This window comes from Lepidochelys kempii, chromosome 8 (assembly GCF_965140285.1).
Source record: "Lepidochelys kempii isolate rLepKem1 chromosome 8, rLepKem1.hap1, whole genome shotgun sequence".
NCBI classification, from domain to species: domain Eukaryota; kingdom Metazoa; phylum Chordata; order Testudines; family Cheloniidae; genus Lepidochelys; species Lepidochelys kempii.
The window spans coordinates 51,152,638-51,168,163 of NC_136387.1; the positions used below are offsets into that span (position 1 = coordinate 51,152,638).

At 50.2% G+C, this 15,526-nt stretch overlaps 1 protein-coding gene across 5 annotated transcripts in view; it reads right to left on the reverse strand.

The window, feature by feature from the left end:
* Positions 1–1,544: 1,544 nt before the first annotated feature.
* SEC16B (SEC16 homolog B, endoplasmic reticulum export factor) overlaps positions 1,545–15,526 on the reverse strand; it is a 43,988-nt gene continuing 30,006 nt past the window's right edge. For 3 of the 5 annotated variants that reach the window (XM_073356480.2, XM_073356479.2, XM_073356483.2), the window contains 10 exons: positions 11,946–12,059; positions 10,668–10,737; positions 9,483–9,776; positions 7,986–8,053; positions 6,847–6,993; positions 6,160–6,270; positions 4,300–4,414; positions 4,097–4,173; positions 3,725–3,820; positions 1,545–2,596 (listed from right to left, as the gene is read on the reverse strand). In XM_073356480.2, coding sequence (XP_073212581.1) covers positions 2,522–2,596; positions 3,725–3,820; positions 4,097–4,173; positions 4,300–4,414; positions 6,160–6,270; positions 6,847–6,993; positions 7,986–8,053; positions 9,483–9,776; positions 10,668–10,737; positions 11,946–12,059 — 1,167 coding nt within the window. In that variant the 3' untranslated portion in view covers positions 1,545–2,521. The remainder of the gene's footprint in view (positions 2,597–3,724; positions 3,821–4,096; positions 4,174–4,299; positions 4,415–6,159; positions 6,271–6,846; positions 6,994–7,985; positions 8,054–9,482; positions 9,777–10,667; positions 10,738–11,945; positions 12,060–15,526) is intronic. The other 2 variants (XM_073356481.2, XM_073356482.2) reach the window with 2 other exon arrangements.

The following is a 15,526-nucleotide window of genomic DNA, read 5'->3' on the forward strand; positions in this document are numbered from 1 at the left end:
GGTCTGTGTGCAGAGGCATTGACAAAATCCAGCCACACACAGCACAGGCTTATATACATAAAGAAATGCTCCTAACTCCCATAAATAGCAGAACGGAGCAGGGAACAGAGGGTTCCTAATTAACATATCCTTTCAATGCATGCTAGGATATGTTCCCAGCTGCCCCTAATCTCACAACGCCATATGTACTGGAGCCTCAGACACTGCCCTGGCTGGGTGAGCCACTAGCTCAGTAGGAAGCACACCACTGAAGTCACATGCTGCATGGTTCTTACTGACTGCCTCTAAGATGGGCTGAGACAAGAATCAATGGCTGCCATTACCTAACAGGTAGATTAATTACCAGCTTGGCTGGGAGCTGGGGAAGGACACCCAGTGAGCAGAAGAAACTTAGGATCGCCAGCCCTGGTCAACGCCCCCTCACAAGGATGTGGGACAGAATTGTAGACAGCACCACTGAGTTCAGTGGGAGGAGATGAGGGCAGTGCCCTACCCAGACCCCATAACCCTGTTCAGACTACTCTTCATGCAAGGCCGTAGGAGACACATTTTTATTATATACAGAACATCATTAGCTTGTGGCACTCATTGCCACAGGATACGATTAGCAGGACTCAAGCAGGGATTGGAGGTTTATAGGGATAATCAGAACACCACAGTTACATTCACTAGGATAAAGAAATAGACAGAACCCCTCATGCTTAAGAGCAGAATCCAGCCCTTGGGGGACAGGAAGGAACTTCTCCAATAGGCAGGTCATTCACTGTGGCCTTTGTTGCATCTTGTTCAGAACTATTTGGTACTGGGAACTGTCCAACACAGTATATCGGACTAAATGACAATTGTTATCTTCCTAATACACTTTTATTGACAGAAGGTCTAATAACTTCCAGAGACAGTCACACCCTGCACTAGTTTACACTGACCCACTAGCTGCAGATCTCAGGGTACAGCACTATAGCTGTGTACTGAGGAACTGGCAGGGAACTGAGAGTTTGTACATGTTTTGTGTGACTTCCCCCACGCTTCCTGAACCCCCTCTGTGCTCCCATCCACCCTTCCCTGCACCTGGGGGTCACAAAGCACAGTTAGGAAACACGGAGCTAATCCATGATATGCTTACCCTCATTGGGACAGCATCTCTTTACAGCAACACATGCTAAAAGAAGCATTTGCAGTAAGAAGTCCTTATAAAGCAATATCCCACAGCACAGAGTGACAGAGACTGTGTATAAATATAGATATTGGGCCAAATTCATCCTGGGGATAACTTCACTGAAGTCAATGGAGTTTCACCAATGAGGAATTTGGACCACAATATTTTTATTCTTTAAAACAGGTTTCCATTACAACCAGCCACTTAATTCAGGTTCATCCCCTCCAGAGGTCAATATCAGAGCGCCATGCCTAGAGCTCTCACCTCCCTCGAACTTGACTGGGCAAGAGGAGCAGGGCTGGGTCGGGCCTAAGCGATAGCATATGTTTGATCTGTGTTGAGTTTGGCTAACAGGAAGAAGACCAGGGAGCAGGGCAGTAAAAGTATTTTGACTTTATTTCCAAAAACATTAAATACAAAGGCAGCGTAGGTGCTATTAGAGACCATACAAATATGTCCTTTATCGTCAGGAATCTTATACAAATGTGAAGGCACTGCAATCTCTGGCTAGCCCTGAATCCCTCCTCAACCATTCCCATGGCAGATGTTTTGTGGGGAGGATGCACTCTCAGTCTCCACTGGCTTTATGTTGTGACCAATGGCCCTCTTGGCTGGATGCTGCTCCCTCCAGAGACAACTAACCCTACTCCTCCAGTTGGCCTGAGGAGGCATTTGAATGCCATGAGCTTGCTCCCATCCAGAGCTGCATTTACTGTCTTCACAGCACTCCTGGCTCTCCCCTGCCTGGGAGCAAACATGCAATATGCACCTGATGCCCTGCATGGCAGCCAGTCAAATGGCCATACATTTTCTCATGTTACCATTGCTATTACATGTATGATGGAAATCAGAGATGGAAGAGATCTGCAGTTTAGAGCCATTCCCTGGGTCCTGCCCCTGGCCACTGTGGGATTGTTCCCTGCAATATATACACCAGTGCTTTGGCCATTCCAGACTCCAGTGAGTGAAGAGATGAGGACTCCAGTATGGTTCTTGGGAAGAATTCCCCAGGCTAGGAGACATCACTGATAGGACGTTTCTTCTGAAATCCAGCCTGGATGTACCTTTCCCCTTACAGGAACTTCCCTGAAACCTCCTTCCACTAGCCAATCATCGCTGACTGGACACTTGGCCAAACGATGGATGCCAGACTCAGAAAGGAGCAAATCCACCTCTCCCCACCCTTCACATTGATGCCCTTTGCAAGGAGAGGTGTATTGGCAGCATCCCAAGGGGAAATAGGAAAAGGAGCAGAGGAAGGGCAGGGACTGAGTACAAATGAATGGTCTGTTTCTGTCCCTGTGGCAAGGACTCTTGCAGCCTCTGCTCCACAGGAGACACGGTAGACAGTCCAGGGTTTCCTTGTCATGGCTGTGTTGGGTAGCGCCGCTGTGAGAGCCGCTTGGGTTGGCTGAGTCCAAGGGATGCAGCCGTGGAGAGCTGTGAAGGATAGAAATACTCTAAGTAACAGGCCAGTTGTGGGGCTGACCAAAAATGGAAGCAGCCCACAATATTTTGGCAAGCAAGATAAGAGCTTCTCTGGTCAGCGAGTCAGAGAAGGTTGGGGCCGGCCCAGTTCTGTTTGTCTGGAGCGAATGCTCATGAGCGTGAGGGATAGGCAGTGACAGGAGCAAACATAGTGCTGGCAGGGTCTCTGCAAGCTTTCCCCAAGGAGCTCTGCAAAAACAGTTCAAACCCAGCCTGCTATTCCAGCCCTGACCCCACAGGCAGCTCCTGGCCTGCTGACCCTTCCTACTCCAGTACTGGGTGTCCCTTGGCCTCACAGCATTCTCACCGTACCTCAGTACCCCCGGTCAACTGATTCGGGCTCCTGGAGCTAAAAATAGCAGTGTAGACATTCAGGCTCAGGCTGGAGCCCAGGCTCCAAGCTCCTTGCTGGGTTTCAGAGCCCAGGCTCCAGCCCAAGCGGGAATGTCTACATTGCTATTTTTAGTCCCATATTGCAAGTCCAAGTCAGCTGACCTGGGCTCTGAGACTTGCTGCCACAGTGTATTTTTTGCAATGTAGACACACCCTTAGTCTTGGTCTGCAGCACCCCCTAGGCTCTCCAGACTAGGCTCTCTGGAAATTAGGCAGTCAACTGAGCAGAATGTGCTCCTGCTCCTCCATCCCCCCAGCAGAGAAGGAGAAGGCACAGCCAAATCACTTGTCTTCTGTTGCCAGATGGTCCCTTCTCTAATCCAGACCAAGGCTGAGGCCGGGCAGAGAATCAGGGGACTGTCGCCAACTCCCTGATGCCCCCGCCCCACACCCCCACTGTGGACGGTGGATCTCGACAATAGCAGAGAAGCTGGCCCAAAGTCTGCAACTGAGGGGGCTACAAGGACATCTCTCCCACATCTCTGGAGGCATTAGCCATGCTCTCTCTCTGCTGGCAGGGAGACAGGCAAAAGGGAGCATCCATGCCTCTCCCATCAGAAACTAGATGGGTCTGCATTTACCTTTGCGAGGATCTGAGCATCCCTCCTAAGTCAGGGAGTGCCTGTGTGGCGTGCCCCACTAGCCAAGATGCCATGTGTGGTTATAAGCCAGGAGGAGCCTCCATACCTGAGGAACCTGAGCAGGATCGAAGAGTGGGATCTGCCCTCCACTATGGGCAAAAAGGAGACCACCAGGGCCAGAGAGAGGGCCATGTGAGTCATCCTGAAAGAGGAAACAGAGGGAAAATAACAGCTGGTGCCTGCTTTGGGGTTCAGAGAAGTGAAAGGAACGTTCTAGGTCACAGGGTGGGGGAGATGGACAGGGCTGGCAGAAGATGCTCCCGGTTTCCTCAGCCACAGCAAACCACAAACAAAGGAGCCATCTGACCTATCTCCCCCTTCCTGTTCCCTCCCGCACACTAAAGATCCTCCCACCAAAACAAGAAACAGAAAGAACAAGAATCACCCCACACTCACAGAGCCTGCCCTTGTCCCTCACCTGGCCTCCAGCCCCGGGAAAGTCTGCTGATTCCCTGCCATCGGGGCCCTGCAAGCCTTTAGCTTCGTTCATAGCTGCTGAAATGAGAAAGAGATTTCAAAAACGTTTGGTTCATTCCGGGATCGTGTGACCAAAACAACCTTAGCAACAACATGGGCCTGCTTCCAAAAAAGGACAATGGTCGTGGTCTCTCCTATATTTACCTGGGCTTCTGGAGAAAGGGCTGCGGGAAGACGGAAGCAGGCGAGGAGGGTGAGATGATGAAGGACTTGCTCCAGTGGCTGGAGGAGGGGGAAATGGGGCTGCTGCATCCTCCTCCTGATGAAAGAAAAACACACACCAATTCTGAGGGAAGAAACCTTCTCAGGGAAGAAAGGAAGAGCAGCTCTGTGCTTAGCCCTGAGAGACCAGCTTGTTCCAAGTGCAGATTCATTATGCTCTGCTTTGGGCTGGCCAAGCCAAAAGACTCCATTATATTTGATCATACAAAACCCAGGGAGTTCAGACACGAGGCTAGGCAGGCGGCTGCATCAGCCCTATCTCACGCTGCGGGGAAGTTGCTACGGGGACAGGTTAACCCCACTGCTCGTCATTTTAGCCCTCGATGCCCTGTGATCCTGTCAAAGCTCATAAGCTAAGCACGGTAGAGCCCAGTCTGCTGGAGACAGCTCAATAAGCAGAACACTTCTCTCTGCATTAGAATGGAACCAACACCCCGGTGTGATGCTAGGGGGTACTGTGGGGCAGAAGGTGCCATCTATGGGATGGGAAGTAACAATGAGTTCCTGATGCCACATGGTTATTTAAAGAGTGGTCGCAAAAAGAATATTGGGAGGGAGCTAAAACCTCATGCTTCAGGGTTTAAACTTATCTCTAACCACCAGAGATGAGGCTGAGACCTTCACGGGGGGTAGGTCACCCCACATCTGCCTGCTGCAGGGTTTCTTGCATCTTCTGAACCATGCGGTACTGGCCACTGTCAGAGACGTGTACACGTATATATGCATGCACACCCATGGGAGAATGTGGCCAGGATCTGGGGGAATGGCACTCTGCCTGCCTACCATTTCTCCTGCAAGTCATTCTTCACTTCGGCTACTAAAAACTGTGGAAGTGTTGTCATCTGCTGCTATCAGCTGCTGCTTTTTCCATCAGCAGAGGCCAAGCGACCCCCACGGAGTTTGCAGAGTTCTTGGAGAGCCTTCTGGATCAAAGTTACTTTATAAATATACAATTACTAGTAATGAGAATTTGGTTCAGGATGGAGACCTCAAGTTGTCAGTTTCCGTCCCACTGAAAAATAAATCCCCAAGTACGGTGGCATGTAAAGGACACACAGTTGTAGTGAAAACCCTGGCAGTGGGGACAGCGTGGTGGTGCCCTTGAGATGGAGAGACAAACTAGTGGAGGATGGATGAAGATAAAGATAAGGGGTGAAATTCTGGCTCCATTGAAGTCAATGGCAAAACTCCTATTGGCTTCAATAGGGTCAGGATTTCACCAATCGTTCCTGTTCACTTAACTCTACCCAGCATTAACTATCCTCTGGCCTGTCTATCCACTGGGGTGTCTCCATGCACCATGTTCCCCCTTACAGCGTGTTTGGCACCAGTTAGCTGTCTGAGAACATGCTTGCACCAAGGGCTTAATCCCCTGCCACAGCAAGGGCCACAGGCCTACCTCTGCCCAGCAATGAGCTCTGGGCCATTCAGCCTTGGCATGGAGGTGTGCACGGTGTGGGGGCCAGGGAGGTTACACCAGAACGGGGAGGACACTAGGAAAAGGGAACTTGATCACGAAAGGGTGAGTCAGGGAGGTGACGGGGAGGAATAGTGCAGGCAGTGTGCAAACTTCACACACTCAAACCCCTCTGCCACGGTCCTACATCCCTGACCTGCGGCCACCTCTGCTCTTCCAGTCCTGGCACAAGGCTCCACCAGCACCCCCGCTGTCTTGGGAGTGGGAGGTAAGAAGAGAAAGGCCCCTCTTCAGTCGGAGGGTGGGGAGGAGAGCTCCTCCGAAATCCCTGCAACATAAAAAGCCCCCTCTAGTTTTCTCGTTACCTGGGACGCCAATGCAGCAGAGACTGGGGCAGGGCCGGACACATCTCTGGAAGGTGTCACCTCCTTGGAGGGCTTTGATCGAAACCAGCTGAACCAGCCAAACCCTGAGCCCTAGGAAACACAGGTTCTTACTGGGGCTGAAGTTGTTTAAATAACAGCAATATATTAAAGACACCACCGCACAAAAACTCAGAGGTGGTGGGTGGAGAGGGAAGGTCACTGTGGAACCCAGCCTCATCCCTTCCAACCCCCACAGCTTTCTTGGGTGAAGAAAGGGTTCGGGGCAACTCAGCTCCTTCTCACTGCTGTGACTGGAAAGGAACGGAAACCCATCCCTACCTCACCATGTGGCAAGGACAGAGAGCACGGCTGAGGACCCCAGAACCACCCCCACCCCATTGCTGGAGGGAACAGAAGAGCAGGGGCTCAGCATATCAGCCTGGAGACAGCAGGGAGCCCGTTCTACCCGGGTGGACTGACTGCAGCACTCCCAGCCATACGGGCAGTGAAAGGCTGGCCAGGTGGTGAGTGAGAAGTTGGTGATGCCTCCAAACATGAGGGCATGTGAGGCCTGATTCTGCTGTCCCTGCGGTGTAGATCAGGAGTAACCCTCTTGCAGCCTTGCTGACGTAAGAGGGAAATCAGGCTGGGGGCATGGCTTTGAAAGCAGCACTGTATCCCCCTCACCTTTGCCTCCTCTCGCTCGGCCCCCTCCTTTGAAGGCTGCTCTGCGGCAACTCCCTCGCCAGAGCCTTCTGGGGGTTGCAAGGCATCCTCCTCCATGGAGATGGTGGAGCTCTCTGAAATGGTTCGGACCCTGGCATTCAACATGCTCTGGTACCAGAGATAAAGGGCATCAGTGCCATTAGAGAGGGGCAAGGGAAACTGGGCGAGTGGGGCTGTAAAGAACTACCCGGCAGCCATTCCAAGAGGCAGCAGCATTCATCCCAACAGGACCCAGCCTCCTTTACAATACCTTTTATTCCAGGCCCTGCAGAAAGGTCTGAGGCCAGATTCTCTCCTGAGCCAAGCAGACCTCAGAGCAGGAGAGAGGATCTCAGGGAGTTTGTTATGCCTCCCTGATTCTCACGGTGCATCTGTACCAGCCCCAGCCCATCAACTTAAGTTGGAGGAGCTTAGGGGCTGCTCTGTCTCATATCAGCTGGCTGAGGTCCCTATGGAAGCATATGCCAGTCATGAACTGGTGTCACGCAGGCATATACTGCCCCACCTCTGCAGCATGCCCCCTACACCAAGGTTCTGGGGGACAGGGATATTTTCCATCAGCTCCCCTACACTAGGGAATTCTCAGCTGGCTGGTGAGAGGCAGAAGCCAGCACCTTGTGTCACATGAGCAGCCCAAGACATGGGGAGAGAATTTGGGCCTTGCTCTTCAGTTCCAATTAACACCACCGGTGAAAGAAACGTTAGGGATCAGACTGAAAGCACCAATCTCATCTCATGGGTAATCAAAGCAAGGGGTTGAACCCAGTGTGCAGCACCAGCCCTATGGAAACAAGCTATCTCCTAGGGGTTAATGGCTGAGAAGTACTTCAGCCCCAGGGTTTGAGGAGGGTTACGGTGCCAGAGCCATGACATAGCTGGGGGAAGAAGGCCATGTTGGCAGCTGAAGCCAGGTTCAGGGAAGGGGCGGCAGGCAGCAAGAGGCAGTAGATAGCACGGGCCAATAGGCCCATGGGGTGAGTGCTAATGGGCAGCTGGGGCAGAGAGGTTGTGGAGGGGTCACACTTGGGTGGCAGGGAGGAGAACAGGGTTTGTCTGACCACATCCTGTGCATCGCGGCACCTGGCTCCCCTTGTTCTCACCTGCTGTTCCAGAACGTTCTTCTGAACCCCAAAGGGTCGGGAGCATCCTTGAAGCCTCACAGCTCTCCCTAAAGAGCAGAGAGAATGATGCAACTCAGGATTCAGCCTGGGAGGCACATGCCCTTCACAGGAAACTCCTGTCTGGTCCAGCAGGGGCAGTTTTAATGCAATCACTGGTGTGGTGTCGAGGTACTGATGCAACTGGCTGCTTAACAGCAAGATGCTGCCATTGGAGGAACAGGCCGAATCAATCTAGGCGCACACAGTTACTCTGTGTGAAGGCAGATGGACGACCAGAGTCCATCGCAGCTGGGCATCAAAATCTGCTTCTCCCCCTGTTCATCCTTCCCTGAGCGTTGGCAGGGCTAGGTGCTGGTCCCCTCTCCGGCATTAGAACTACCACCTTTGTGACAATCCGTTGTACTCTCTCACACGCCTCCTCAGTAACCCCAAGGCGCAGGGCCAAGCGCCTCTTCCTGGTGCCCCCAAATGCCAGCTAGATATTGGCCTTGAACTGTTGGCACTTGTGCCGAGCAGGGAGAGGACTCGCTCAGCCCAGGAATGAAGGCAATGAGGTTGGGCAGGTGTCGGGGAGGGCAAAAGTTCACCCGGTCTAACCTGGATGCATCCTTCCATCTACTGTGCAGCATAGAAGTGGGGCCTCTCAGAGCTTCAGCTTCCTGCTCACCCTCAACACTACACACTAGGAGCTGCAGACACTTCAGGTACGTCTACGGAGCATGCTAAAAATAGCGTGTAGCCATGGCAGCAGGAGCAGCAGAAGAGGCTAGCCACCCTGATCATGGGCTAATGTCTTGGCCAACTACATACTTGGGGTGGCTAGCCCCCCCGCCGCTCCTACTGCCCTTGCTATGCTCTACTTTCAGTGAGCTAGCTCGAGCCAAACTAGCGCAAGGATGTATCCTGGATCTGGGAATCACCCCCCAGCTCCATGTGTAGACGTACCCTTGGAGCACTGGTCTTCTCTCTGCTGGATAAGACACTGTCCTGAGACAGAAAATCCAGGGTGAAATGCTCTGTGCGCAGGAGGCTCCAGGTTAAAACGCAAACCATGTTTGCCCTAATGGTAGAGCGGGGATCCTATTAAAATGGGACCGAGGTGAAGCAAAGGCTGTCCGTGAGCATCATTCACGCAGACAAACATTTGAGCAGAGAGGAAACACGGGAACTCTCTGCCGACATGCCACGCTTCCAGAAAGAAAACCCACCGCCACAGGCACGTGCAGGAGCATTCGTAGAAAAACCAGTCAGAACGGAGCCAACCTCTGGCTCACCTATTCCCTGGAATGGAGAGAAACTCCAGCACTGAGATCCGTGCCTGAACTTCCCAATGTCAGGAGCCCAACACTCCAATTCCATCTCTCATCTGAACTGTCCAGTACATATGTGACCTGTCTCCCCCACCAAACACATTTTCCCAACCCTCATCCCAGGAATCATCACAGATGGCCTGCAGCACAGCTCAGGCAAGCTTACCTGGTGGCTGGTAGGCCTGTGGGGAATGGTCATTTGACATTCCTCCTAGAGAGTGGTTTGCCCCAAAGCTGACCTCTGCAGGATGATTCTCTTGCATGGCATCAGGTGGCACAGAAGCTATGGTCTGCTCTGACCCATCCACCCTGGAATATGCACCAGGCGAGAAGGACACATTCTCCTGTAGATCTGGCTGGTACTGGCCTGTCCTCTCAGAAGCAGAGGGGTTATACTGCTGGTGCTGTAGGTTGTGCTGGTAGCCTGGTTTATGTGCAAACTCATGACGGAGATCTCTGTCTGGAAACAGATCCCAGGAATTTACTCAGGATATTTACAGCTTTATTGAATGATTCAGGGTAACAGAATTCCCTTCGGTGTCATTGTACATGGAAAGTGGGCCTGAGAGACACAGCAAGAAAAGACCCCACAGGAATAAGAGTGTTTAAGGCGTGGGCATGGGTACAGGTCAACCAACACAGGAGAGATTTTACCTCCTTAGTGGGGAGAGGGTGGTGGTGAAAGACAGTAGGGACAATATGTCTCCAGGTGCAAGAACTCCTTAGAATGGGGCCATGACGGAGGCAGAGACAATTGAGAAGGGTGAGAAGAAGAGGAAGACTTCAGAAATTCTGAGGGTCCCACTGCCTCCTGTTCCCCTCCTACCTACACACTGGGAAGAGAACAAAACTCGCCAAAAGTTCCGCAACTTCCTACCTGCAGCGGTTAATCTCCACCCTCAGCTTCATGGGGAGGTGCAGCAGGCCAGGGCTGGGCGATGTCACCACTAAGACATTGATCCACAGGGCACCCAGACCCAACCCAGTAGATCCCTGGCCAAGCAGAGACAGGATCACACTCCTGGAGCTCGACTGAGGCCCCCCACCCAACACCCTTTGTGGGGACGTGGTGATGCACAGTCCACTTCTAGAGTATGTTGGAGAGATTCCCAGCAAGACTCGGAGTCTTTGCTATCCTGGGAGAGCGACACAGAGGGTCAAGGAGGCAGTTTCCAGTCTGTTCCAACTTGTCTCCCATATATCTGGGCATGCTCCACATTTTGAGAATCCATCTATCTCTAACCAGAGTGGCCTAGATCCTCTAAGGTACGTAAACACCTAACTTCCTTTGGTATTTAGGTGCCTAAATATATTTGAGGATCTGGGCCAATGTGTTCATTCCTTTCTTTACCTGCTGTGGATCCACTGGCTCTGGAGAGCTCTGGCTGAGTGGGTGCTAAGTCGGGGAGGTCTCCTTCCTTCTGAAAGGATTTGAAAAGTGAATGTTACAAAAGAAAGGGAAAACTAGAAAGAAGGATGCCCAGAAGAATTGTCTCCAAGGCACCGGTAATCAAGACATAATTGTCATCGGAGTGAAAGCCACGTGGGCTCCTGGTGGATCACAACCACATCGTGGATAGCAATCTCTGCCTTGTTTTGGCTCCTTCCATTCTCCAGCTTCCAGTCAGATCCAGAGGCAATGTCGGAGACACTTACCCCTACCAAGCCACCCGCCCCTGCCTGCTTCTCATTCATCCCAAGCACAGGGTGAGCAAGGAGGCATACTGAATCCTGTGGCTCTGTTCTCCTGCTGTGGCAAGTGAACAACTCCACTCAACTCAACAGCTATCACTCGGATCCTGCAGAGGAGAGTGAACCAGGCACAAGGACACTGTTAACGGCTACCTCTGTAGGAAGGCTGGAGCTGCTCAGAATACAGTTATTGGGCCCGATTCATTTTAGTGGAGGTACTGCTAATTTCCACCATGGTAGATGAGATCAGAATATGACCATTGTCCTTTTTGGAGGGGACAGGATGGGGAGCCACAGGGAGGGGGAAAAGAGGCAAAACATGGAGACAGACACTACATTTTAAGGGAACACGTTAAGGGAAATTAAATTGCTCAGGAGCATATACACAGGGTACGGGAACTGGAGAGAAAGACAAGTCTCTAAGCATATGGAGATTAAACCACCTGCAACATCCTCACACAAAGAGGAACTCTTTGCACAACAACCTTCTCATCTTCTAATCGCTTTCCTAAAAACAAGACAGGGAAAGGTGCTTCTTACCCACCATAATGCTTTTGGGCTCACTAGTAGCAGTCTCTGGGCTAGGCACGAGTTCTGGGCGATACATTCCCTCCCACTACCACGGAGACCTTGCGGTCCAACAGGAGAGGGCCTGTGATGCTAGCCATCACGGAGCTCTCCATAGTATCAACAGTGTGCTTCCCAAGAAAGAAGGGGAAGGAAAAAGCCTTCCAGAACCAGGTAAGAAATTCCCTTGGGACCTTAGTGCCTTTCTAAACACTTACCTAGGACTTACTATGCAGGAGAAGGACGCCCCTGCAGACTGACCATACCATAGAGACTGGTCGCACAGCACATCCTGTTTCGGCCACCCCAGAGGACTGTGGCAAACATGAAACATGATGGAAAGAGCCACTCCAAATCCCATCATTCTCACCTCCCGTTGCTGGGCTCGGGCTCGGAGCTGGACGAGCCAGTCGGGTTCCAGGTTCTGTTCCTGCTCAGGTCTTTCCAGTAGCAATGGGTCAGAGAGCTTCAGCTGCTCTGCAAGCTGTGCAGTGGTGGGGGAGAAGGTGGTGGGGAACAGATACTTTAACTTTTTAACCTCTCAGATGCAGAGAGCACAGATTGAGAGTCATAGCAATTAATAAGCTGCTAGGCACATGGATCCTGGAAAAGCTGTTACCTCAATGAGTGCAGCATTTCCTCATAATAAATACATAAGAATAATACTCGGCATTTATACGCAAAAAGAAAAGGAGGACTTGTGGCACCTTAGAGACTAACCAATTTATTTGAGCATAAGCTTTCGTGAGCTACAGCGAACTTCATCGGATGCAAAGTGAGCTGTAGCTCACGAAAGCTCATGCTCAAATAAATTGGTTAGTCTCTAAGGGGCCACAAGTCCTCCTTTTCTTTTTGCGAATACAGACTAACACGGCTGTTACTCTGAAACCCGGCATTTATACAGCACCTTTATTATTTCTATTGCAGTAACATCCAGAGGGCCCAGAACTGTTGGGCTAGGTGCTGTACAAACAGCTCACCTTCCCTCAGAGGATCTCAAAGCACTTTACAAACACCACCCCCGTGAGCTACGTCAGGACCATTATCCTCATTTTCCAAGTGGGCAAACTGAAGCACAAAGAGATTAGTGTGACTTCCCCAGGGGCACACAGTTATCCATCAGCAGGACCAGGAAGAGATCCCAGATTTCCTGGCTTCCACTCCTGGGCGCTAGCCACATAACTCCTGTGGGAGGTGGAGGGAGTGTTCACAGTGGCTAGAACAAGAGTCTGGGAGTCAGGCTTCATGGCTTCCATCCCTAGCTCTGCCACCAACTCACTGCATGACCTGAGCAAATCTCTCGCTGTGTATCAGTACAATGCGTATAACACTCATCTCACAGGAGTGTTCAGAGCCTGAATTCACTCCTGTTTGTAAAGCACTGCAAGAACTTTAGAAGAGCAAAATCAGGGTCACTTGGCACGTGCCATTGTTCTCTCTTTTTAGGGTACCAAAGATATGCCAGGATGTGTAGCACACATCCGTACCCATCAGCCTTTTCAGGCACAGAAAGTTGTATTCGGGCTTTATGATTTTTACCATTCTTTCTGACAGTCATACAACACACACGGTAACAGGATGCTCAGCTCCCAAAGCAAGGAGCTTTGCCCAAGGAAGGGGGAAAAAATCACACTATTGCCACTTTACAACTGGGGAGATAGCAATGAAAGAACCTACCTAAGGAGATACAGCAAGTCAGGGCAAAACTGGGACTAGAACCTAGGCCTCCTGACTCCCTGTCCAGGGCCCTTCCTGCTGGACCACACCACTGCTCTGCTAAGCTGTGAGCTGTTAGATACCTGGCTGAACTCTTAGCATGACTCTGTAACTGACACACTCATGAAGACTGTTCCATAGAAGGTGACAGAGACACACTTTAGCCAGACAAAGAGACGGGCTAATTCACCACTAGCCAGAGTAACACCACTCTTTGATCAAGTGACAGCTCATTGGCCAGGGGATACTAGCCCAGGACATTAGTTAAGGGTTATTATTAATGATGATGTAGATTGTGCAGTAAACCATACGAACATAGAGTAAAACACATGCTCTACCCCAAAGAGTTTACAGACAAGACACACACCCACAGCCTGCAACTAGGGACAATAATTAACAGGAGAGCGAGTGAGGAGAGATTCCTGGTGCATGAGCAAATGGAACCATATGGGAGAAGTTGTTTGTCCAGCTGGGCATGGTCAGATCTTGTCAGATCCAGACATGGGTTTATTCTAAACCAATACCAAGAGAGAAGAAATTAGAAGTGTGATTATTCCTAAATGGGAGGATTTTTAATCCAAAAGCTAATAGGTGCTTTGATCCAGTATTAATGAACCAACACTTGGTTGTAAATCGTTCCTGGCTTCAAAGGAAGGGGAGTCTTAATCAAATACTAATGTGGATCATAATTCGTAACACAGTCTGTAACATCAAAGACAAGAAAGTGCTATGACTGTGCTGGTTTTTCATCTGAAAGCCCGTTCTCGCAGGAGAAGTGTTATTCCCAGCAGAACTGCCCATCTGAGAGGCTGTTAGAGTAAATAGGTTTCCACAACAGGTGGATCCAGGTAAGTGCTATAACATTATGTAACTCCAACTTTAGGGCTAGTGTGATAGGGATTTTCACAGCACCTGCCTCAGGTGTGTATTACCTAAGTATTTTTTCTCTCTCTCTTTAATCTGCATTGTGGCAATGACCAGAAAATATTTCTTTTGCTTCATCTCAGGTGAATTAGGTTTTGATTGTATTGTGTTTCCTGGGCTCCACACAATGGAGCTTTAGAAGGAAACAGAACTCAGAGAATGATGAATGGGATAATGTCCAGGACAATGACAAGGCCGTGCTGCAGAATGGGCAGGTGCCACTGTCAATACTATAGAGCCAAATGGTACAAGAGACAGCTGGCTACTAAAAGGATCGGTACAGTCACCTGTATCACTGGAGCTCCATCCATGAACAGGGAGGCAACGTAGTCTAGTAGATTGAGCACTGAAACAGCATGCCAAAGCCTTGAATTCTAGCCCTGGCACTGGCTTGAGCACATTACTTCCCTGCTATGTGCTTCAGTCCCCCCATCTGGGAAATGGGTACAAGGATACTGCCCTCCTTTGTCAAATGCTTTGAGTTCCACTGATGAAAAGCCCTATGTACAAGCCAGGTGCTGCTGCTCATTCTTCTGGTTTTTTGGGACAAATGGGTTGGCTTGTTTTTCTAACACCATCTAAACATGACAAAATAAGACATTTTCTGGTTTAAAATTAAGACTTCTGCCTACTTTAATCACTAAAATAGATGTGAGAATTACAACATCCTACCATAAAATAACAACAACAACAATACCCAGCTCTGACAACTTCAATAACACACCCCAGATCCTGTAGCTGTTGTGAGATCATGATTTCTTGTGGAATATTCCTTCTAATGCAAGTCAGACCAGTTCTAATAGTGAATAGCGAAGTAGCTGCCTATGAACACACACAAACATCCTCAGAATCAGTTATCACACCTGAGTTTGCAACATACCACGCAAATGTTATCCCAGAATGATACATTCAAGAGGAAATATCAAGAACCATTTTAAAATAGATTTTAGCTTCATAAGTCTCCACCATTTTTAACTTTGTAGAAGCTTCAAAGTGAGATTTCCTTCTTCTGCAATTTTGTGTTCTTTCCTAGTTGGCACATGTTGCCCCTTCCCCCTCCACTCCCCTTTATTTGATATTTGACTTGGCTCTTGTGGAGTTGTTTCAGCACCATGGGTGAGCCCAGCACATATCTCATTTAGGCAGCTGCTACAGAAAAATCACCAGAGGCAGCCAGACAGCACAGCCTATTGCATCCCAAAGGACTCACAGCTGTACTGGGTTGATCTTAGTTGTCATACTCCAGCAAATAGATGTTTGGGGCCGATTTTCAGAAGTGCTGAGCTCTTGGGAGCTCCAGGAGCTCCGAGA